Source organism: Eschscholzia californica, unplaced genomic scaffold (genome assembly GCF_041429995.1).
Source record: "Eschscholzia californica isolate CP2 unplaced genomic scaffold, dmEscCali1.0.p SCAF_2, whole genome shotgun sequence".
In the NCBI taxonomy this organism is placed as follows: Eukaryota; Viridiplantae; Streptophyta; class Magnoliopsida; order Ranunculales; family Papaveraceae; genus Eschscholzia; species Eschscholzia californica.
The window spans coordinates 16,769,860-16,794,673 of NW_028238309.1; the positions used below are offsets into that span (position 1 = coordinate 16,769,860).

General features: G+C 35.5%; 3 protein-coding genes across 3 annotated transcripts; 1 reads left to right on the forward strand and 2 right to left on the reverse strand.

Annotated features, from left to right (window-relative positions):
* Positions 1–546: 546 nt before the first annotated feature.
* On the forward strand, positions 547–2,163 carry LOC147556569 (uncharacterized). The gene is made up of 5 exons (XM_086664616.1): positions 547–852; positions 935–1,032; positions 1,122–1,199; positions 1,299–1,372; positions 1,445–2,163. Exons 1-5 carry the CDS (start codon positions 750–752, stop codon positions 1,830–1,832), a joined length of 741 nt encoding a protein of 246 aa, XP_086520742.1. The 5' UTR covers positions 547–749; the 3' UTR covers positions 1,833–2,163.
* A 158-nt stretch (positions 2,164–2,321) lies between these two features.
* LOC147556570 (Pentatricopeptide repeat (PPR) superfamily protein) lies at positions 2,322–5,793 on the reverse strand. Its single transcript, XM_086664615.1, has 2 exons — positions 2,793–5,793; positions 2,322–2,656 (listed from the first exon to the last, which is right to left on the reverse strand). The coding sequence occupies exon 1, from the start codon at positions 5,478–5,480 to the stop codon at positions 3,078–3,080; it is 2,403 nt and encodes an 800-aa protein (XP_086520741.1). The 5' UTR covers positions 5,481–5,793; the 3' UTR covers positions 2,322–2,656; positions 2,793–3,077.
* Positions 5,794–6,926: 1,133 nt separating this feature from the next.
* On the reverse strand, positions 6,927–12,824 carry LOC147556571 (putative E3 ubiquitin-protein ligase XBOS32). The gene is made up of 10 exons (XM_086664617.1): positions 11,847–12,824; positions 11,513–11,572; positions 11,335–11,406; positions 11,062–11,234; positions 10,804–10,964; positions 10,171–10,229; positions 10,035–10,081; positions 9,688–9,828; positions 8,178–8,269; positions 6,927–7,759 (listed from the first exon to the last, which is right to left on the reverse strand). The coding sequence occupies exons 1-10, from the start codon at positions 12,039–12,041 to the stop codon at positions 7,236–7,238; spliced, it is 1,524 nt and encodes a 507-aa protein (XP_086520743.1). The 5' UTR covers positions 12,042–12,824; the 3' UTR covers positions 6,927–7,235.
* Positions 12,825–24,814: the final 11,990 nt, after the last annotated feature.

The window sequence follows — 24,814 nt, forward strand, 5'->3', positions numbered from 1 at the left end:
TCATCATCAGTTCATCACTAACCTTGAATAACCTTTGAAATTTTGAAAGCAGTTGTAAGGGAAAGACGGGAAGAGAGATAGGAGAGAAAGACGGAAGAGAGAGAGAGAGAGGGAGCGCGTCCTTGGTGTGTGAAAACGGTTTTCACATGTATTTTGTGGGAAAAGAAAGTCAGACATTTTCCCACTTTATTTTACAATGGGAAAGTCGTTTTCTTACTCAACTTGACCAACCAAACGGTAGAAAATTATTTTTCTTACGAAAATCGATTTTCTCAGCCTATTTTCACACGTATCAAACAGACCCTAAAAGTGAAGAAAGGTGTAATGATAAAGAAACACCTATTCCCCTAACCAACCTCAACTAACTCGTTTTTTTTTCTCTACTTTAAGGTCTACAATATTTTCTCTGATCCTGCCTTTCACCCGTTTGATCAAAACTGATTTTGACTCATATTTGTAGTTGTTGACTGTCATTAACTGCCAAATCCCAACTGAAATTCAGTTTTTTCTGTTTCAAATAACAGACGTTATTCTTCTCCAATTCTTGATTCCAAATCTTGGGGTATTAGAGTAGTATTAATAGGTGGGTGATTATAGGCTTCCCCTTTCTCACATCCAAAGTTAAAAAGAACTTCTCACTAATCTCATCAACCACCCACCAAACACCTTCTTCTTATCAGACTTTCTCTCTCTTAATCTTCATCTACTGTGAGATTAACATCTTGTTTCTCTCTCTCTACAAACTGAAAATGTCTGCTGATACCTATACCCTTCTCATAGTAATAAGTCCCAATTTGGACCAGGAATTTGCATCCCTTTCCACCACACTTGTCAAAGAAAATTTCTCAAATGGTATTTTAATCCCTCTCTCCCTCTTTCTCTCTTTCTCTCTCTATCTCTCTCTATCTATCTGATGTGGTTATCAATTTTACAGTGAGTAGATTTACTCATAGGTGGGATACTGCAACTAATGCTATAGAACATCTCCATCGTTTGGCGTCCAAACAATTAAACCCACACCAAGTTCCTCAGGTAAATTGATAATCTTCTTCTTGAAATTGGGAATTTGAGTTTCTTGATTTCATGATGAATTTCATTTTCTTTCTTCTTCTTATTTTTAGAGACAAGAAAGAGTCATAGTGATAACAGAATTCGATTTGCCTGATATGTCTTGTTACGATTTTCTTGAAAGGGTTAAGGTAATAACTACAATCGTCATTATACGTTATTCTCTTTAATTGATCTCTCTTCTCTATTAGTTTCTATCTCTCAAATTGCAATGAATTATCAAAATGCAGCGAATCCGAAGTCCTCCTGGATACATACATGTTGCTGTTGTCGATCCTGATTTTCAAAGAACAAGGCAAATTAGGTATATATATCAAGATTACCCACTTGTTCATTTCTTAAAGATTCTTGATTATTGATTATGGTTGTTAATTAGATGTAATCAAGGAGGAGCTGAGTATTACTTGAAGCCTATGGATGCATTTCAAATGGAATTGTTTAAATTTCAAATTCTTCGTAAAGAAGCTCAAATACAAGAAGCTCTTCGTATTGAAGAAGCACAAAAACAAGAAGCTCAAAGACAAGAAGCTCTTCGTATTCAATTCGAAGCACAAAGACAAGAAACTCAAAGACAAGAAGCTCTTCGCATTCAATTCGAAGCACGTAGACAAGAAGCTCAAAGACAAGAGGCTCTTCGTGTTGAAGAAGAACAAAGACAAGAGGCTCTTCGTATTGAATTCGAAGCACATCGACAAGAAGCTCTTCATAATGAAGTTCAGAGGCAACTTGAGTCACTAAGGAAAAGGAGAGGATGTAGATTTTGATGCTGTCTTGATTTTCTCATGACACAAGGTTTCCCAATACAGAGAATATCGATCGAGTTACACTACTACTGTTTTTTCTTATTGTTGTTTGGTACTAGAGGGACATTGTAGCTTGGCAAAATTCTACCTTTTTTCTTTTTTTTTTTTGGTCATCTTGAGACAGCAATGTAGAGAGAGGATTGTAACACTATGCCTTCTTCTCTTCTTATTTTCGTTCTTTTGGGATCGTCTAGACATCAATGTAGAAAGAGAGAGAGGTGGTCTTAAGAGTGAGTTACTTGTAATCTTGCACGCATTTACAGCAATGGACAATGATCTATGCCTTTTTTTAGGAGAACTTGTCATATTTTAGTATTAAAATTCGATTTTGAGCATGTAATTTACTTGTTCGTTCTCTCTGAACGTCTACTTTCTAACTCTATAATAAACCTGAAAAGTTCCAACATTCACTTACATCCCCGAAGCTTAATTTTGTCGAAAACGAAGAAAAATAGAAGGGAACCCATTTATTGATGATCAAATAGAAAAATAAAGTTTATTGAATTCACTTGTGGAGCAATAACTTACATGCATCTAATTTTGTTAGGCGGAATGTGAAGACCCTGCCTGGAACAATGTTGGCACTCATTTATAATCTAATTGGAAATAAGCTAAAGTGTACCTCTGTTTGTACTTCTCCTCTGTTTTGCCCAACCCTGCTCTTTGCCATTGCCCACAGCTCTAGGTACAGTAAGGAATCAACAAACATCAATCTGCCAACAACCCTTGGTTGGAGTGATAGGAGGTTTAGTCTTCCACCTTCTAGGTCATGGGTTGGAGGCACGCTGACAATACAAAAAAGAACATCAATCTAGGTATCGAATTGCATTACCTACTAGTCTCAAAAATCGATTTTCACCAAAGTATAACATAAAATTGAATTTTGGAGCATCCAACTTAAATTTTTTAAACTGAATGTACCTCATTAGTTTTCTTCCTCTTTCTTCATAAAGGTTAACCTCTGAGATCTCTTTCGCGCGTGTCAGGTCGAAAATGTTCGGAAATTCAAGCTGATCGGTGTTTCAGAAACTGTCTCACTAGATTTTTCATGGATTCCAATTGCGGCAGGCGGCCAATGTTTCTTCACCATATAGGAAGTAGAGATGCCTATAAGTCAGATCTCAGATATTTTTCTGGAGAGAACTTGTACCAAGTAAGTTAGATCATCCAAGTTCAGAACTTCGAAGTGGGATTTTATGTTCTTACTTAGGTTGTGCAAGTTTCAGCTGCCGATACATCTTGTAGTGTTTCTAACCTACATTTATCCTTAGCATTCATAAGATCATCATCCACCATAAAAGCTTGAACTCCATCCTGATACTCAATCCAACTATAACCTGGACTTTTGACAACTTCCCTTTCGCACATCAGGGACCTAACAGCTGATGCATCATCCCATCTTCCTACAGATGCATAAATGTTCGATAAAAGCACGTACGGAGTTGGATTTTGTGGGTCAAGTCGAAAAAGTTGTTCTGCTACTTTTTTTGCTAAATCAACATTTGCATAAACTCTACAAGAACTTAGCAAAACCTCCCATATTATTGGATCATCTTTACACGGCATCTTGTTAATAAGATCTTCTGCTTCATCAAACCGACCAGCTCTAGCTAGAGAGTCAATGACGCAAGTGTAGTGATCTACCGCAGGCTCTACCATATGATCTCGTTTCATGGAATCCAAGATTTTTATCCCTTCATCAACCAACCCAGAATGACTACAAGCAGTTAGAACAGAGATGAAGGTTATTGCATCGGGCTTCTCACTTGATCGAATCAACTCTTCAAAGAGTTCAAGAGCTCGATCTCCACATCCGCTTTGAGCATACCCATGTATCATTTCATTCCAAGCAACAATAGTTCTATTTTGCATGTTATTAAAGAACAAAAATGCTGCATCTATATCACCACACTTACAATAAACATCAACAAGAGCACTTCCTACAAAAACATCATTTGTATAACCATCTTTTGTAATCTGAGCATGTATTTGTTTCCCTTGAGATAAAGAGGCCAATCTAGAGCAAGAGTTCAATACACTAGCATAAGAGAACTGAGTAGGCCACATACCATTTCCCCTCATCTGTTTAAAGAATGTAAAAGCTTCTTTATTGAGATTGTGTAGAGAGAAACCTGTGATCATTGAATTCCAGCAAACAATATCCCTTTCAGGCATTCTATCAAAAATGCACCTTGCTGTGTTGATCTTCCCACATTTTGAGTACATATCAACAAGCCCACTACAAACAAAAATGTCAGCATCCAGATCCATCTTGATTGAAACAGCGTGAACTTGTTTTCCGTACTTGAGGAGTATCATTCCTGCGCATGAACTAAGAATACTGGCCATGGTAGTTCGATCGGGCATGACATATGAAAACTGCATTTTCCTAAACAAGTTGATTGCTTCGTCATAGTTTCCTTCCTGAGAGTATCCGGAAAGAATAGCATTCCATGAACTTATGCCAGGATTTGTTAGCTTGTCAAACATCTTACGGCCAGTTTCAATGTCCCCGGACTTGATACATGCCCCAAGAGTACTTACATAAGTGACCTCATCCGGTTCAAAACCATGGCAGCCCATCAACAGTACCAATTCTAACGATTTCTCAGCTTGTCCTTCCTGGCCATACCCGGCAATTAAAATGTTCCAAGAAACAACATTAACTTTTGGCAAATTTGCAAAAACCATCTCAGCCTTGGCCATGTTTCCATACTTGGCATACATGTCAAGCAATGAATTGCCAACATGAAGATCTGTTTCAAACCCAAGTTTCAGTACGAGGCCATGCACTTGTTCCCCATATGAACTAAACGAGACCCCAGAATCCCGATTGCAATTTGATTCCTCAGAAGCTCCCTTGGCACATATACCAAGAATACTAGAAAACGCAACCGGATCAATCCGAATTCCTTTCATATGCATCTTTACAAACATTCTTAATGCTTCATCAATTTGATCAGTTTGAGCTAACCCGCCCATCATAGCCGTGAAAGAAACTTCGTTCGGTTGAGACATCTCATCAAAAGCTCGAACCGCATTTGAAATACACCCACATTTAGCATACATTCCCACCAAAGCATTCTCAACATACATATTATGATCAAGACCTACTTTAATAACATAAGCATGACATCTCCTACCTTGCTCTACATCTACCAAAGCCCCACAAGCACTCAAAATACTAGTAAAAGTAAAATGGCTCGGAACAAAACCTTCTTTATTCATCTTGTAATACAAATCCATAGCTTTCTCTTCCAACCCATTTCTAACTAACCCACCAATTACAGTATTAAATGAGACAGTGTTTCTTTCAGGCATTTTAACAAACAAGTTGTATGCATCTTCAGCTTTACCAGCTTTTGATAATGCTCCAACAATAGCATTCCATGAATAAACATTCTTTCCAGGCATTTTATCAAACACATTACGAGATGATATAAGATTACCACAAACAGAGTAGAATTCGATGAGTCGATTGGATAAAAAGACATCAGAGGAAAACCCATTTCTTAGAATTTGAGCATGGAGAAGTTTACCTACTAAATGGGATTTCTTGTTTATACATAATTGTAAGTGATTGGCGAGATATGTGACTTTGCTTTCCATTTTACTATTTTAGCGCGGGAAAACTCCAAAAGAAATTATGGGTAAGTTAATATGTACTCAGCTGTTTTCTTTTTGAGGGAGTACTCAAGTTATATTACGTTAGTATATGGCATCTTTACTATTGGCGTGCGTATCAATGTGGCTCCCAAAATTTTTATGTGCTAATAAATGTGCGACCACGTTCGCACAAAGAAGGCAAAAGATAACGGATGTGTGAAGACAAAAGATAACGGATAATCTTTCGAGATTGCAATATATTTCTTTGAGCAACTCTAATGTAGTGGGATGGGACTCTTAAATTCAAATTTTTTTCGGTGGGGTTTGGTTGTCGACAGTAGCGTGTGGTGGGGGGTGCGGGGTGTGCTCCCGCACAGGCCCCCACCACATGCGCCCCCAAATAATTTTCTTTTACTACTTTTACAGACGACTATAATACTATATAAAGAGTAGGGGTATAGCTTAAAGGCCTACATCCCACCTATTCTCAGACTTTTATCTATACAGGAACTCCACGAATCCCACTTACCTTGTTTCTCTCTCTACGTACATTGGGTATTCTTCTCTAGCTGGTTACTGTTTAATAACCACTAATCTATTACAGCTTACTATTTTTTTTTCTATTGAAATCATCTGTTTATTATTTATTACTGTTAGGTTTGTTTCTTCACTTCTTGTTATAAAGAAAAAGAAGAATACCAGCAGGGATTAGTTAAATCTCAAAGATCGGATTGGACAAATACAAATTTCTCGGTAACGAGATTGTACAAAATTTTCTACCATCAAGATTTTGAAATCATACTTGAGATAGACTATGTTGAAAGATATCCTAAATAGGTTAGCTTTGCTTACTTTTGAAAGCGTATTCTTAGACAAAATTGACTATTAAAGTTTAATTGACTATTTTGGTTAGATAATGCGAGAAGAAAAAATTTCGAACAAAGACATTAATTTGTAATTATTTAGTTCAGAATACAACATTGAGATTCAATTCGCCGATGAAATATTATTTTTATGGTTAGATCGTTTAAATTTTATGTTTATTGTAAAAAAAATTAGACATGTAAAAGGCCCCCATTAATATTTTGGCACCGACCCCCAATTTCTCAGCCACGACCACTGGTTGTCGGTGTGGCTCTGAACCCAAAATGTCACGGTTGGAAAACTCCCCAGCGGTCACAACTCGCGATGGGGTGGATCTGTTTAATTTTTTTGTTTTCAATTTCTTTGAATCTAATTTTTTTTGTAAGTTCTTTAATTGTTTTAAATATTTTCTTTTTCGATTCTTTCTCTGATTTTTTTCGTTTTAATAAATCATTAATTTTCATTTCTACTAGAATCGAACTTAGAACTTTCGGCATAAAGTTTAATAGTACACTATATTCTACGGATAAAACTATATACGAATAAATAAAAACAAGCTTCATAGAACACTCGAAAAACAAAATATAGAAGCAATTTGAGGGACATTTTTTAAAATGACAAAACACTTAAACCCCCCATTGTTAGAATTTCAAGCTTTTAGCCCTTCAAATTCTGTGGTACTTCCATTGCTATACATACACACACACACACACACTTCCAAGTTTTTAACTTCACGCTGTATTTACAACTCATAATGAAAAATAATACCCAAATATATCCTTCATCTTCAAATACAAATTTCAATCTTAAATCATGAAAGCAAATTAAATGATACTAAAAAAATGACAACAATAATGTAATCCATTCATTTCTTTCTTTCATTATTAGGTTATTTTACCAATCAGAAACCAATAGAGAGGAGAACCAAGACCTACGACTCTCACCATGAGAAGCCGATCTTCGTAAACTTGATCTTGAACATCTACCCAAATGATCTCTTGACCTTCTATCAGTTGCACAATGAACTAAAGAAGGACTAGTATCTGGAGCTCCCATACAAAACGAAGCCGAGTTGAGTTTCATCGATGGGAACCTTTGACAAGTGAGACTTCGAAATGAAGATGAACCTCCGAAAGGAGAGACTCGAGTACATTGAAGATCAGGTTTGCAGAAAGGAGTTAACATCGAAGAAGAACGATCAGATGGTTCTCCTGAGCAGGCACAGAGAGTTAAGGAAAGACTTGTTCTTGGAAATTCTTTAGTTATTGGAGCTGTACCAGGGAGTCGAACAAACGAAACTATCCCGTGTCTGCATAGAGGACATGCAATTGACCCGGGAGGACTTTTTGGGACGGTTGAGCTGTTGTTGGTGGAACAGAGATATAATGCACATTGAGTGCAGAATTCATGATCACATCCTGCACCAAAAGACGCAAACTTCATTTGAGTAATAGTCTGTGTTTCCCATATTGGGTATAGGTCGATCATGCATTGCACTTATAAGACGTGATTAACTCATAGCAAATAGTAATCATCAATGTTATGTTAGGCGATGTTTGTTTTTTCTAAATCGAACTCCACTAAGTCTGATTTGTCTGAATCTAACTCGTTTAAGTTCGACTTGTTTCCGCAAAAGACACAATAGTCATTTCCGACAATGCGCTCTTAGCTCAGACTTATTTTCATCTGACTCAGAGGACTCAAAATCAAGTCGAGTTAGACTCACAAGTCAGATATAAAACAAACATTACGAAGGCTATCTAGATCTCGAGTCAGATATCATAATTGAAATTGGAAAAAGTGAAAAACAAACACCAACATGGTGAAGTACATTACCTTCTGCAGCCACGGTGCACTCTCTCTCTAAACAGACGACACATGGGTCAGTAGTTATGATCTGCGTATCGTTGTTCCTCCATCCACATTCTCTGTAAAAGAATAAGAAAAAATGTATGTATAGTAGGAAAAGAGAAATCTGCTATAAGTAAATCAAAGATTGACTACGATTCTCAAATGTCCATAATAGGCACAATTAAACCGTTGAATGGAATTCAATCCACAAAATAATGTGAAGCATGGACTATGTATCGTTTATGACTTTCTACATTCCAACAAAAAGAGGATCTTGGAGTATTGATTATGATCTCCTACAACTTTCATATGACGTCATTTGCCCCTTCGTTAGCTCTCGTTGTTTATCATGTCTTTTAAACTAAAGATAATCTATGGTATCTTTCAAGTTGAGAGACTAAATAATTAAGGCTATTACTCAAGATAGTTGCGTCTCGTACCACTTCCAACATGAGTTTATCATCTGCAATTGCATGGTACGCACCTACGCACTTTTTAGATCAAAAGCAAGCCAAGCAAATGACGAATTTATTCACACTTAGATAAACAAAAGAAACTTGGACTAGATGTACTCTTCAAAAACGTAGTAACTACTAAACTAATATAGTCAATTCTTAAACTAGAAATATAATCCGACCCATCATAACTTCTACTACAGTTGAGCCTCGTCTTTATAAGGGAAGGGTATTACTTTCTCTTTTTCTTCATCTAAATCATACCTAACGGTTCATAAACTTCAAAATATAATTCAAAACATCGTAACTTGGAATGCTTTCCATGGTTAAGTGGAGCCTCTTATTTATAAGAGAATATAGCATTCCTTATTACGGTTACCTACTATCCCGTTACTATTTCGACTAGAAAATAGGAATCTACTCAAAATAGGAAATTTTCTAACACTTGAATGTGAACTTATAAAACAAGTATTGAAGTACATAACAATTATAAGTAAATAAACAAATCAAAGTGAAAAGGTAAAATTAAATAGAAAACCAAGCTGTTATTACGTCTTCTCCTTACAGAGTTGTGCTTGGGACTTGGGTTTATAGCTCGACCAGGTCACGTCAATTATGGTCTTTCTAAGTAATAAGATTTATGGATTCCTTTTTATCATGAAAGATGATTTTATCCTTGTTTCTTACCATTCAACAGATATAGAGCTTATCCATCAGTAAGAATAATGCTAGTCATTTTAATCTGTTAAGTTAATATGCATTATTCATATTACTACCAATAGTTCATTGTCTAAATCTTCAATCATTTGGAAGTCCAATTTCTGCAGAATTTTGTTAGATTTTCAATTTATTATTTGGAATTCATACACAGGACAGGGCCCATTGAACGTTCGTTGAAATTTGAAACTGACGTCAGTTGTCCAATTGTCCCTATTCATAAAAATTTAAGATTTATTGGTGCATTGTGCACCACAGATGTCCTAAACCAATTCATCCAGTAACGTTATATACGCTGATCAAGACAAAAATATAACACTGACCTAGCAATATTGATAATGCTCATTAAGGGAAGAGAGAGATATGGGGAAGGAAGAATTTGCAGCCGGTATTCTGGAGGTTTACTCAGAATTTCCTCGAGAGCCTCTCTATGCCACGATCTAGCAACCATCAAAGGCGTCCACCTTTTAAGGATAAAACAGGTTATGAGGTTAGTAAGTCAAATATGTCCAAACTAAACTCATACGTGTAGCTAAAAAAAGTTTTATATGTCATAATAGTAAACCTTAGGAGCCCAAATAATCAAAGTGTATCAAATTTGAGTGACGAAGCTATAACGACATTGACTGATATGGAACTACAATGTGCAACAGTGCAACTAAATACATACCCAGTAGCATTTTCAGCAGTTAGGCTGGCACCTCTTGCAATCAAAAGCTGAGTTGGGAATAAGATAAGTCAAGGCTCATTCACCATGATATTTCTGAAGTGTACAAACTATAAAGTATCACAAAAATTCAACATACTTGACAACATTGTGCATTTCCACCACATGCTGCATAATGAAGTGGCGTGCTTCCTGCACCTGAAAATATACATTTCCAATGGATACTGTAAATGCATAATCCGTATTATAGTGATCTTTTTCAGCAATACTATAAAAAAAGGTACTGTGTCATGATAGTAAATGTAGGGTACTATGTTGAAGATCCTACGAACAAAGACCTTTAAAGTACGAAGATGGGGACTATTATGACATCCTTGAGCTTAGGATACTGAGTTTGGGCCAATAAGCTACATATGACCCTGGTCATAAATAGTTGGAGATGGGATTGGACAAGGGTCGATTCCTGATCCCAATCTGATACACACGTTACTCGGGCGAGTCGAACGGTCCAAACTACTTCGCACCATACTCCTATGCGAGAGGCATGTGGGTTTTGGTATATGCCAGGGACTGATAATTGCGACTATAGACACAACATAGTTGTAGTTCAAAACAAAGTTCAATTTGTACAAGCTAACTACCATGATTCAGTTCTAAACCATCCAAAAGGAAAGTCGAGTGAAGCATTAGCAAGTAGTAACTCAAAGTCAAATCCAGTATTATCAGAAGTAAAATTTCATGTCTTTAAGCAAGTCAAGGCAAAGGGGAATACCGATTAGGTCAATTGTCGTCCCATCTTCCACAGTGACCTCTGAAACACAAGCTCCGAGGTCCAATAATAGTTGCACACTCTCGACATGTCCATTTAGTGCTGCCATATGAAGAGCAGTAATACCTCCATCCGCTGCTTTATTAATTATTTGATAAAGAGCTCTGGAGAAACAAGATTAATCATAAAAATGGTAAATCAACCAACCACCTGAAAGATTAAATCACGATAGCTTTTTGAAAGTTCTTAGGGAAATCTTACCGATCGTCAAACTCTAGCGGAACTTCTTTATTGGGCTTTTTCCTCATTATATTCCAAACATTAGGAATGCTAGGAATGTAGTCAGCAAGGAGGAGACGGATGCATCGAGAATGTCCATTTAACGCAGAAAAATGGAGTGCTGTACCCCCATTCAGATAATCCACTCTATGAATCTAAAACCCAATTCCCAAATTACTCCATTAATTCAAACCAATGTACAGATGATAATAGGTTAAATGCAGTTAAAACTAGGAAGATGAAACACAAATTTACATTGGCTCCGAATAGCATCAACGTTTGGACAACCTCCCAATGACCATGTTGACAAGCTTGCATCAAAGCAGTCTGTTCATGTCATTAAAAATTATAGTTCAAACAAAAAGCTTCATGAATTTGAAATCTCAATATGTCAAATATCAGAACCAGAATAGAAGATTAGGTTATTTATTACCTGCCCGCGATAATTCCGAACATTAATATCAACTCCAGATTCCAGCAAAAGATAAACAATCTAAGGGCATAAAACAATTTACATAATGAATTAAGGTAATCATGAATTCAATAAAGTCTAAACTTACTATTTTGATCATCAAAAGAAAAGAAAAAAAACCCATAAACCCAATGAACAACTCATAAATTAACAATTTGTCAATTCAACAAGATTTTGGTAATCTAAATACCTAAAAAAACTAGACCCAGTTTAGTTTAGTTAATGAATTGAAATACCCAAGTCTTCAATCAAACTAAAATTGATTATAGGAAGATAAGATTGATAATTGGATTACCTCATGGTGACCTTGAGATGCTGAATAATGAAGAGGAGAATTACGAACACCAAAAGTTGAATACCTAGCAAGACGTGGATTATATTCTAGTAAAGCTTTAGCTTCTAAAACATCTCCATCTCTTGCTGCAGAAACCAGACGTTCTCCAGATGCTGAGCATCCGAATGAATTCCCCATTAGACTTAAAAATCTCATTATTTTCAAAGGGTTTCAGCCAAATTTCAATGAACTGAAACCACAATTCTTCATTTCCTAATACCAATTTGGTCGCCGATTATCACATATTTTGATCAAAACATAGAAACCCAGGATTAAAAAAACAAGATTAAGATAGATAGATATCTCTCTCTCTCTTCCCCCCCTCTCTCTCTTCCTCTCTCTCTCTCTCTCTCTCTCTCTCTCTCTCTCTCTCTTCCTCACCACCCAGACCCAAATTTCTATCAATAATTCAAATCCAGCTAAAACTATCAAATAATTACAAAATAATCAGAAAACCTTGAACAAAATATATATTATCTTCAGAAGAAAGAAAATCATTTACAAAATAATCACAAAATCTTGAACCAAATTTTTCAGAAAGTAAAGAGAAAATCTCTGAAACCCATGAAGAAATTTAAACTAATTTGCAATTTGGATCAGAACCCATTTCTTGTCTGATCAAATTCGTTATTGGGTCTCAGAGGATAGAAGAGGAGAACGAGACAATGAGAAAGTAAAGGAGAAAACAGTAGTTTCAGTGGAGGATAAATGGTCTTTAACAGAATAATTAAAATTAAATTAAACACCTAATTATTTAATTATTAATTGCGATAAAAATAAAAATAAATAAACAAAGTGAATATTTCTTTCAAACCTTTTTGATAAGAACCCCTTAATATGACCCTAAAAGGTTAGTGAATCTTTCTTTCTATCTTTTGTTGAAAGAAAGGTGAGTGAATCTCAATAGCCAAAATTGTCTTTCATTGTCATTTGTCATTTGACTTGAAAGTGAGTGACTAATTGTGTTATGCCTAGTTTTTGAGCATCTTCAGTGCACGAAGCAACATATTAAATCAGTCGTTTTGGAGATGCTCTTAGAGATATCCCAAGATGACACTCGAGAAATATATCGCACTCTGAAGATATTTGTATTTGACTCCGACAAATCATAGAGATCAAAATTGAGTTTTGCATCACAATTAAAAAAACTCTAAATATCTTATGTGACACTCAGAAATTATAAGATTGATTGTTGCTTTGAAGATGCTTTTAGCCAAACCCTTTGATAAAGACCTAGAAGTCAGTGAACCTGAATTTACAAAGCTATCGTTCTTCATCAACTAAGTTGAAATTGTTTTTATTTCTCAAGAGACCTTCAATTAAGTTGTATTGGCTAGTACATCTTTGTACTATATATATAACTATGTGAATACTCTTAAAAGTTATCTAGACCTATGAAAAAAATTATAATGGGACACTGTAATTTTACTCATTTACATGAATTATCAGAATAATTTTTGGGTTCCTGGTCCAAAAATCTACAACTAAACACACATTTAGTCCACTCTAATATTAATATAAGATTTTAAGCCAAAATAACAATTAAAATGGATATTTAGTCCAAATTGACCCATCTCTATATAGAACAGATCTTTATCATTTCTATTTAATCATAACACGGCCTATTATAACATTTTATATAAGAAAAACCCACTTTTGAAAACCAATCCCCAAAATTTTCTTTCTTTTTTTTCTCAGATTTTTTCGATTGATTTCAAGCTTACTATCTGTTTCGCAATATACACGTTATTTAGTATCAATTATGTATATTTCTACAACAAAACACATTTACTATAGTTAAAGTATGTCTCGATGTCAAAGTTACAGTGTTTTTCTGGTTATTGATTTTTGTTTTGTTATTGTTGAAGTTTCATACTTTATTTCATTTTTTTATATGTGTGGTACATAACACATTATGTATCAACAATGTTTCTTCCAAAAGGGAAAAGGACTAAAATCCTATTTTCTGTTGGACCTTAATTCCTTTTTGAATTTTATTTTTGGGCCTAAAACCCGTGGACCCTTATGAGAATACTTGCAAAAAAATGATGATGTGATGATCTATCTTCTGTTGTCGCTCAATAAAAAAATTAGGGTTATTTCTCAAATAGCCCCCAACTTTGTGACCAGCTTCCTGCCTAGTCCCCTACTTTATCAAAAATACTCAGATGACTCCCTTTTTGAGTTACCGTTATAACACCGTTAACTAGTCATCACTCTATCTCTTCCATCTCATCACCTCTCTGCCACCTCATCTTCTCGCCACTTCATTATCTTCACCGGTGAAGGTCGTCGGCCGGAAATTTCCGGTCGGCGGCCTTCAAACCTAATTTTCTTTTCTCTCTTCTTCTTTCCCTCCCTTCTTCTTCTCTCTCATATTCTCCCCCTCTTTCTTTCTTTCCTCTCTCTCTCTCTCTCTTTTTCTTTCCCTCTCTTCTCTCTATTCTCTCTCTCTAGACCTCCAGCGAAGTCGCCAAAGGTGTAGAGAACAAAGAGAAGGGAGGGAATGATAGAAAGAAGAAGAGAGAGAGAAAGGAGAGATAGAAAGAGGGATAGAGAAAGAAGAAAAGAAAAAAAAATAGGTTTCAAGGTCGCCGACTGGAAAATTGGTCGTCCGACGGCCTTTGTCGGTGAAGATGATGAGGTGGCGAGAAGATGAGGTGGCAGAGAGGTGATGAGATGGAGGAAAGAGAGTGATGACTAACAGTGTTATAATGGTAACTCAAGAAAGGGATCTGAGTATTTTTGATAAAGTAGGTGGCTAGACAGGAAGATGGTCACAAAGTCGGAGGCTATTTGGAAAATAACCCAAAAAATAATTGTTCACATTTTAGAATCTTAAAGACTTCAAAATCGTTGATTTTTTCAAGTTTGCTATAACGAACTTCATAACCGAATAATTTAACATTAAAGAGAAAGTGTATCTTATAAATCTAAACATGCAAAATCTTATTGAAAATAACATGATATCTTTCTATCTTATTCCATATCTTACCTAATCACCACGGTAGACAATGCGATAAGAGGGGTGAATTAATGAAATTTTACGTTTTTGAACAATGTCTTTGGTTTCCTACTCAAGTGCGGTAATGCAGCGAGTAAGTACATCGTGGTTGAAATATAATAGGTGTAAATAGGCAAAACCTGAGCTCCCTTTAGTGTTCCTTATTTGAAAAATAAATTTGCTCTTGACTGCGGTCTCCATTACCCAACATGTCCTCCTCTAAGGGAAAACAGCTCTCACATCTCTATGATTGGCTGTAACTGTAACTTGGTCCAATTGGCAAGTTATATGACTTAAGTTCAAAAAAAAAAAAGTTAGATGACTTAAGTTTGTATACACTTCCCTGAGGAGTATGTGTTTTTTTGTTTTTTTTTGTTGAACTTTATGTGTTTTTTTGTTAGGTGTGTGATTGTAATTTCAACAAATTTTTTTTTTATGAAAACACGAAAATTATGTAAAGCCGTGAAAGATAAAAGAACTTATCAAATTTCAAAGTTTATTGTGATATTTTATATTGAATAATGTTGTGTTATGAACATGGATGGATCCAGGATTTTCACCTACCGGACGCGAAGTATATACAGTAACTTTTTTTTTTTGCAAATACAATAATTAACAAAATACTTATATTCATTAATTATATTAATACATCAATATTCAATGATTACGAACGACCTCTACGAGAGTTCATGTTTGAAATGTTCGCGTAACCGACTCATTGTCAATTTCACAAAAAATACATCTTTTTGATGAAGCCTACTAAATTATCATTCAACTACGGACATTATTTCATATTTATTCACAATATATGCATCAATGTCGTGTAAACATAATGACTCTTGGAGTCTGGACCAAATCCCTGTTGTGGAGTATCTCCACCGCCAATCTTTCTTTTTTATAAGTTCAGTTCTGATAACTCAAATAGATTGTTTTTGGGGCCTCATGCGTTAATCTTTATCTATTGAGGTTGCGATTAAGGGTTTGTTGTCCGCTTAATTGGCTTTCCTGTGAGCATTAAGATTTTCTTCCGATCTATTTTAGAACCACAAAATTTCCATGATGTCAATGTCAAAAGAATTTTAAAAGAAAAATGACAAATAATTACTAACAATCAACGGAAAAACTGGGAAAATTGCATAAAATTGTGAGCAAAAGATAGATGAAACCCTATATATCTAGAGGCAGAAACGGTCAATTAGTTAAAAAAAAATATAGGTTAACTCCTCCCTTTTTTTTCATAAACCCTAGACTTTAGTCTTCTTCTTCTACTACTTCTTCATCGCCAACAAATTTCTAGAGAGAAAATAACTTCGGAGTTGCACATTTTAATGCATGTTCATCTCCTCTTCCAATCTACCCAACACCTAAGCCAATAATAAGAACATCCCTATTGTTATCCCTGCCATTGTAAAAACCCTAAATATAATTAGTTTATTCTCTTCAAAAGAAAGATGAGGCGGCTGCTGGTAATGTTTTGAAAAAAACTCACTCACACAAAAAGCCATTATGAAATCTACTAGTTGAAGTTCTATTAGGGACCCATTACTCCAACTACTGTTGTTTGTTCTTGATATTGGTTTTTTGGATTGAAGCAAAATTCCTCTATGAACTTTACCACATCCACGAGACCCAAGTAGAATAATATCCTGAACCCCTTTATTGCCCATATCAGGATGAAACCCTAACCTATGGCTTAAGTCCGATCCAGAAAGAAAACGACTATTGTACTAGATTTGAAACAATGGTTTAAAGAAGAAGAAGATGATGAACATATAAGTTTTCTATTTTTTATTGTATTTGTTAATGGTCCTCAAATTAAGTAGTGGTAATATTCAAGTCCTAGTAGAGTTGTCTCCTTATTTAATTAAAGTCAAATAAGTCAAACATAATTGACTTGCAACGGACCCGAAAATAGTTGTACATATAAGAATATTGGTTGTCCACGTATTGGCAACCATTATTGTTATGGCATTGATTGGGAGATGTTAAGGAATTGATACACCGATAAGATGTGATAAGCATGTTAACTACTTTATTCATACCAAAGTTCAATTAATTCTGGATTGTTACTTTAATGGAATCGGATATGGAGCTTCCGTATTACGAAGTAGATGCAGTCCTCACTTCAAGTTTGACGTAACGGGAATCTTAACGCCATTAGCTCACCGTTAAGTTTTCATCCCTTGACTAATACCAATAGTTTTCATCTTCTTCTTCCCTCTTTCATTTGTTAAATCTCAAAAAAAATAATTTCTGTCTCTAAATCCAACCGTAAACTAAGATACCAGAAGGTTTTAAAGCTCAAATTCTACCATGGCTTAAACCGAAGACTCAAGAAGACTAAGTGAAGGTGAATCGGAAGGAAAAAAGGTTGTTATAAAACCCTAGATTCTTGTTGAACCTTTTTTTTTTTCATTTTTTTGCTTTAATTGACTATATTTGATGTTTTGTTGTTTTATCTTTGTTTTAAAATTGTTTCGTGAGCCGCTGTTAGGGTTTTCAGATAATTAGGATGGATTTAGGATCATATCTTATTTCGATTTTTAACAAGTGTACCAGACCAATGACAGTCTCAATATTTGGTATGGTTTTTTCGAATAAAGATTCACTATTTTTAACAAGTTACTCTGAATGATAACAAACTGAGCTACTAGGATTAAGTTCGGCGAGGTCGAGTAGAATTTGGCACAAAATTTTCGTATGATCATACCATATTTTGCACAATATTTCGATACGATCATACCGAATTTTGCACAAATTTTGGGTACGATCACACAATTTGACATATGAAAGGCACACAGTTATTTTGGAATGAATACAGTCTGATAGCACTGAATTCTTTGACATATTTTGGTACACGACTAGACCAAATTTATGTTCGTGTTCAAAAAAAAATTATTCACCAAAAAATATCAACTACTAGCCTTCATACATTTAATAATGTGTTAGGGGGTTGTTTATATATCTCTTCAGAAACTGAATCATCAACAAGAAATGGTTTGGCACGCTCTTTTGATGTTTCTCCAAACTTTTTGGAGCTTTCTTCATCCACGGTGGTTTGCTAAATAAGAAGACACCTCTTGAACGTACAAACAAAACACGTCAACACTTTAAGGTGGGTGAAAATTTTCAGTACTACCAGGCCCTTTCTAGGTTGTCGTCATCGGTGTGTGGAGGGGATTCCAGGGCGAAGATGTGTGCTGGGAGATGTGAGTTTTTGGAAGATCTATAGTTTAGATGAAAGAGAATAAAATGGGTAAAAATAACCTTCTGTGAAGGCCTACGTACCATCCCAAGAAGAAGTGTCTATAACGATGCAGGTCAACGTAAATTGACCGAGTTAATTCAGTGTGGGGTCTCAACAACTATTTGAGGATACGCTTTTAAAACTTCATTTATTTATGGTTTCCACTTCAATCCACCCAATTTTGTAGATGTTTGTGGTTGGCTGCCTTTTATCATGTTTGAGCATTTAATTCTAACATGAAAACTCCCATCACATATGTCACTCTCAAAAAGGATAAGTCAAAACCAATTCAACATTAGTTTTTGCCAGCTTCAAAATGCTCCTTGCTCCAGCATAGAGTTTATTTAGGAATTTCATTAGAATAACTCACAAAGATCATTTCTTGAAGCCGAAATTGAAGTCTAAACAAAGTCTTGTTTCTAGTTTTATACAACTAATATTAAAAAAAAATTGTAAAATGATTGAGTAATTACTTATGATTGTTAATGTTTGAACATAAAACAATGGTTTGTGACAATTTTGTTTTATGAAATGAGATATTATAAAAAACAAAAATTATCAAAAATAAAAGAGGGACAAAATATATTGGCAAAATCAGGGGTACTTATTCTTGTTTTGTTAATCTTTTAAACAAAAAAAAGAAGAAAAAAAAAACATTCTCATAGCAAAAGACAAGTTTTCAATAAAATAGAATAAAAGAGACGTTTTTCTACTATTATTAAATGATAATATTATTTCTTCCATCAATGATTGAAATACTTTCACTGTCCTACATCCTCAAGTAATGAATATCTAACTACAAATATTACACACAAGTTGCAAAACTGAAGCTCATGAAGCTTCCATAGGCAATTTTAAATTTAGCAAATTTTGTTTAATAGATAAAAAATAATAACATTGAATTTACTGTAATTAAAACTAAATAAAAATAATAGTTGACTATTTCTCATGCTTGAAGATTATTGTCTTTGAAGGTTTCTCTAAATTTTCTATTATGATCCTTAAACGGTTACAATAAAGGAGATGACCTTGTAAGAGGCACAACTCTTTCTCCAACCCAAACTCAAAAAAACAAAAGAAACTTTTGTGTTAAATTTTGATTGAGTTTTTCATTTTGGGTTATTTCCCAAATGGCCCTCAACTTTGTGACCAGCTTCCTGCCTGGCCCCTACTTTAACAATAATTCTCGTATGACCCCCTTTGTCCGTTATCTTTAACATTCCGTTACTCTCTCTCCTCCATCTCATTTTCTCTCTCTGCCAAGTCACCTATCACGCCACATCATCATCTTCACCGGTGAAGGTCGCCGCCCGGCCAATTTTTCGGCCGGTGGATTTCTCATAGTTGGTGCTTCTGCGCATGCGGCCATTTTATAGTAAGAGACTAAGATCCAACTACTCGATTCTCTCAACTTATTTCTCATTATTAAGAAAAGGTAACAAAGATAAAATATGAGCTTGTTTTATAGCAATAGTAATTAATCGTTGTTGTTTCAAGGTTAATCTATTCACTCGTCGAGATAATACTTTTCCTTGTTCACTAATAAATCGACTAATTAAACTCATGTTTCTATAATCAATTCGTCCCCCAACCCAGAGATGTGGATCATCCAAAGCACATTAGCATGGCGTACTCCTCCTGTTCGAACCGGAGTTTGAAACCAAACTTCTCCTCAGGAGGATAGATGGGGCGATTCAGATGAGATCCAATGTAGATCCAACTTTCTATTCACTCGTGGGATCCGGGCGGTCTGTTCGCAGAAAGACGGACATTCCTTGCTCGTTATCAAACAATCACTCATTCACAAACCTCGTGTGGGGCTAATAGTTTTCATTTTCCATCTCATGGAAAACCCTTTCGCTCCGCTTAGCCCTAGCCCCCTCTAGGGGTATTTTAGTGATAGGTTCTATAGGAACTGGACGATCATATTTGGTCAAATACCTAGCGACAAACTCCTATCCTCCTTTCATTACGGTATTTCCGAACAAGGAGTAGGAAAATAATGATCGGGATAGTGGACCCAAAGCTATGAAACTTGGGTGTGGGTCTTTTGTCGAAATAGAATGGTCTTACTTTTTCTTTTTATTTATTATTTCTCGCGAATGATTCCATCATAAAATATAGTATGCCCGGCCCGAATCAACATATTTTTGTGTTTTACTCCGCGTGATGAGACATAAAAATGTCCCATCTGAATCTCTTAACTCGGGTTAGTTAGTCCAGTACGAGCCGTTACTCTGATGATTTGTTTGTTTCTCTTGTCCAGGTATCTTCTAAGGAATTATGCGCGAAAAGTGGCTAAAATCGGACAAAAGACATACTAAGGGCATTTTGGTCGTTTAGTGGTGAGGGTGCTATGGTAAATTTGACCAATGTTCATACTCCGATGAAAATAGAGTTCAAGACGAGATCGTGGGCGAAAACAGAAGTGAAATCGGAGTCCGAGTGCGAAAATTATACGAGGTCAAAGTTTCGGTCAAAATCGGGTCAAATTAGGTTTTTCAGTGCCACGTGGCGCGCTAGCTGACGGTGAGGGATAAGTTCTCGGTACACTGGTGGGCGCACGGGTGATATTCGGGACAACATAAGGCTCTGATTCAGTGTGGTGCGGTAACTAATAGCTCGGTGATCCCCACACGTTACAGCAAACTTCCTTGCGACACGTGTGTAGTTATACTATCCAGCGGCTACTTCAATTTATTTCGATGATCCGTGAAGCACCATAGCTGCCCCTACTTCCAGCTACATGCACGTAAATTTGTTATTATCCTCTCCAATTCCATTTGACAACCTAATTGGAAACAGCTAGAGATTTAGAACAGAGAAGGAAAGTGGAGATATATTGGAGATAGAAGGAAAGATATTCGACTGGTTAAGGAAGATTTAATTCAAAGATGATTGTGGATTTGTGGTAGCTGAATTTTAGAAAGAAAATCCGAGAGAGATTCATCTAAAAAGGAATATTAGAGAGAAAGAGGGAGTCGGCCATGGAATATAAAAAAACAGAGAAGAACAACTGATGAAGCATCTCTGGATCGGGGGTCAAAAGCTCAATTGAATCGAAATATTAGAGAGAGAGAGAGAGAGAGAACAAATCATCTCACGGCTAAGACAAAAAATAACACAGAGAGAGCTTGGTTTTTAGAACAGGAATTCGAAATCAAACCCATCATCATCTCTGATTTCTATTTGGCTTTTCTCTGTAATTTTACTTTTTTTTGTGAGAGAAAAGAGTGATTGTAGAGAGAGACTTTGTAGAGAGAGATTATTATAAAAGTTCAAAAGTAATCAAAACCGAGATCATCATCATCTATCTTTCTTCTTCTTCTTCTATTTGCAATTCTTTTTAGTGAGAGAAAAGATTATTAAGAGAGAAAGAGAGAAAGAATTTCAAGAGATTCATAGAGAGAGAGAGAGACAGAAACAGTAGAGAGAGAAAGTAAGTGAAGAAGACGAGAAAATAGGTGGGAAAACTATTTTCCAACAGAGAAATTAATTCCGGGAAGATGAGAAAATCGTGTTCCTTTAGGGTCTGTTCGGTCTTACCGGAATTTATTACAACTTGACACCCGTGTACTTGCGGGTGGTGACCTATTTAGGAAACTTTTTAGGCCCATCACCGCGCAACTCTTTCTCAGTCAGGTTTGGGCTTGGCTACTCAGCGTTTACCGTGGGCACGATAACTGGTACACAAGAGGTGCGTTCTTCCCGGTCCTCTCGTACAAGGGAAAGGTGAGGAAGAAACTTATATTATCGTAGCCGCTCAACCGAAGAATGGAATGGATTCTTCAAGAATCTCATCTCCGAGAAGTAAATGATAAATACCGCCAAAGCCCAATACTGTAGAGGAAATTAAGTGAAGTACTCCAGATACAAAGTATGGAAAGGTGTCTATAACTCTCAACCAGATAGAATCCATATAAATCAATTATCCAATCATTCCCTCGAGTTTCTGAGCTATCTTGCAAGTGTACAACTAAATCCTTCAATGGTAGGGAGTCAAATGCAAGAAAATACATTTATAATGGATATTGCTATTAAGAAGTTCGATACTATAGTCCCAATTATTCCTTTGATTGGATCAAGCCCTCAGTCTATTAGTGAACTATTTCTCCAGGGATTGTTAGAGACGCTTCACTAGAAATATAATTGTTATTGCTTCGACTCATATTCCCCAAAAAGTGGATCCCGCTCTAATAGCTCCGAATAAATTAAATACATGCATTAAGATACGAAGGCTTCTTATTCCACAACAAAGAAACACTTTTTCACTCTTTCATATACTAGGGGATTTCACTTGGAAAAGAAAATGTTCCATACTAATGGAGTCGGGGCCATAACCATGGGTCATATTTTCCAAATATCAAGTAGATGGATAAGAATCATGAGGGAGTGTTTCATTTCTCTATAATTATAAATGATCTCATCCAGGAAAAATAGAGACGTCTCCTACGATACCCGTAATATGTGGAAGTATCGACGTAATTTCATAGAGTCATTCGGTCTTAATGCTACATGAAGAACATAAGCCAGATAATGGAACGGGGAGACCTAGGATGTAGTAGATCATAACATGAGTGATTCGGCAGATTTGGACTGGTTCCAAACCAGAGGAATGTTATGGTAAAACTTCGTTTAAAACGATGTGGTAGAAAGCAATGTGCGACTTGAAGGACATAATCGGCTGTGGATTCTTACACCCACCATTTTATATAGAAATGAAGGTGCTCTTGGCTCGACATAGTTTGTTCTGTTTCAGCGTTGCTTAAGGAGTCTTCATGGCCATGACAATTTGCTTATCCTGCATCTTTAGAGCTTGCAACGATTGCTCTTTCTCCAAAGCAGAGTTATGCGCTCTAGATGGTCTTTCATTGATGGTTGAGAATTTACCTATAAACCTTTATGTAATATTGAATAATAGTAACTCTGATAAGATTTTATTAATTGGTTTCATGTGTAGTAAAATCTTAAGGCCACCGCTTTGGGGAAAATAAGGAAATTTTATAGGGTACAAAGTTTTGGATGAAAAATTTTAGCCAAATTTTTTTTGTTCCCTTTTGTTTGCCCCAAACCTCCATTACCATTTCTTCTCGATCTACTTCGTTAAGAGTCGTCGGAAAATTGCAGTTGTCGGCGACCATTCACTTATATACTATTTTCAAAACTTTTTATGTCCTCTCCTACTCCTTATTTAACCACCAGCATAACAATCCATCTCTTCTCCCTTCGACGCAAACTCTAAGTTTCAGTTAGAGAGGAAGAAGAAGAAGTTGTAATGGCCATAAAATTTGATAAAAGTCCCAATTTTAAATTTTTTTCTAGTTTCTCACAAGGGCTTCCGGATAAGGCCAACAACCCAAAATGGATCGTGAAATGAGAGGCCAGCCTGCGGATGCCAGAATATTAGCGGCAGGTCCACGACGTCAGAGAGGGAGAAAAAATTTCGGAAACAACCTTAGGGATTTCAAAAATTACGATTCGTGCCATTGAAAAAGGCCAGGGAAATCTGAAATTTCTGAAAAAGAATCTGATGCCCTCCCATTAGTTCTTGTACTTTCCACGAATTCATAGAATTGCCATTATAAAATTTATCAACTTGCCATTTACAACATTCTCTCTCTACTCTTTAACTTTCTCTCTAATTTTTCTTTCCTTTTTCCAGATTTATTTATTTATTTATTTTCTCCCACACATATTTCTCTCTCCAATCTCAACAGATTTCCCTCTCTTTAAAATTACTTTTCTGTTTTTTTTCTCTCTCCAATTTTTAACCAATTTTGAAATTCTCTCTCTATATTTTTTTTTCTTTTTAAACATAGTTTCTCTCTCCAATCTTAGCTACTTTCCTTCTCTCAAACTTTGCTCCTTATATAATGGCAGATTTTTTTCAAAGATCTTGTACTGTAAAGATAATTATGTCCTTTTCTCAAACATTCTATCCTTATATGATGAACAATTATAGGACATTCGTTCCAAAACGTAAATCATTTTCAATGAAAATTTATAAGACATTTTTTATCTACTATACATTTTTTTATGTACTGCCCATTTTGTTATGTACTAGACGCTCTTTGAAAGTATAGGAAATCCTTTTATGTACACTACATAATAAAATTTCCTATACATTCCTTCCAAAATGTAAACTATTTCACTGAATATTCATATGACATTTTGTTATGTACTAGACATTTCTTTTTATGTATCGGGCATCTTTTTATGTACTAGACACTTTTTGGATATAAAGTATAAGAAATTTTGTTATGTACAGTACATATTCCAATGTCAAATACTTTGCATCACACTTCAAGAAAATTCTTTCAGGAATTCAAGGAAACTAAATATGATATATCAAATTCAAAAAATTTCATATAACATAGTGAAATAGATCTGATTTCATTCACATCTTACAAGCCTCTTACAAATAAACCGAAGTTTGATCACAAATAGTTTACCAAATTAACAGAGATATTCAATCTGGGTTAAAGATACCTGATTTGTTTTATTCGATTCAATTTTTAAAAATCCTAGATATTCGTTTTAGGATTTTAAGATCCATGAATCCAGAAAAATCAAAGATTTCAGAACTTAACTGTGCGAAACCGATCATAAATCATCAATGGTCCTTGATCTTCTGAACCATATGAAGTCGATCTTTGATCTTCTTTTAGAGAGAGAAAG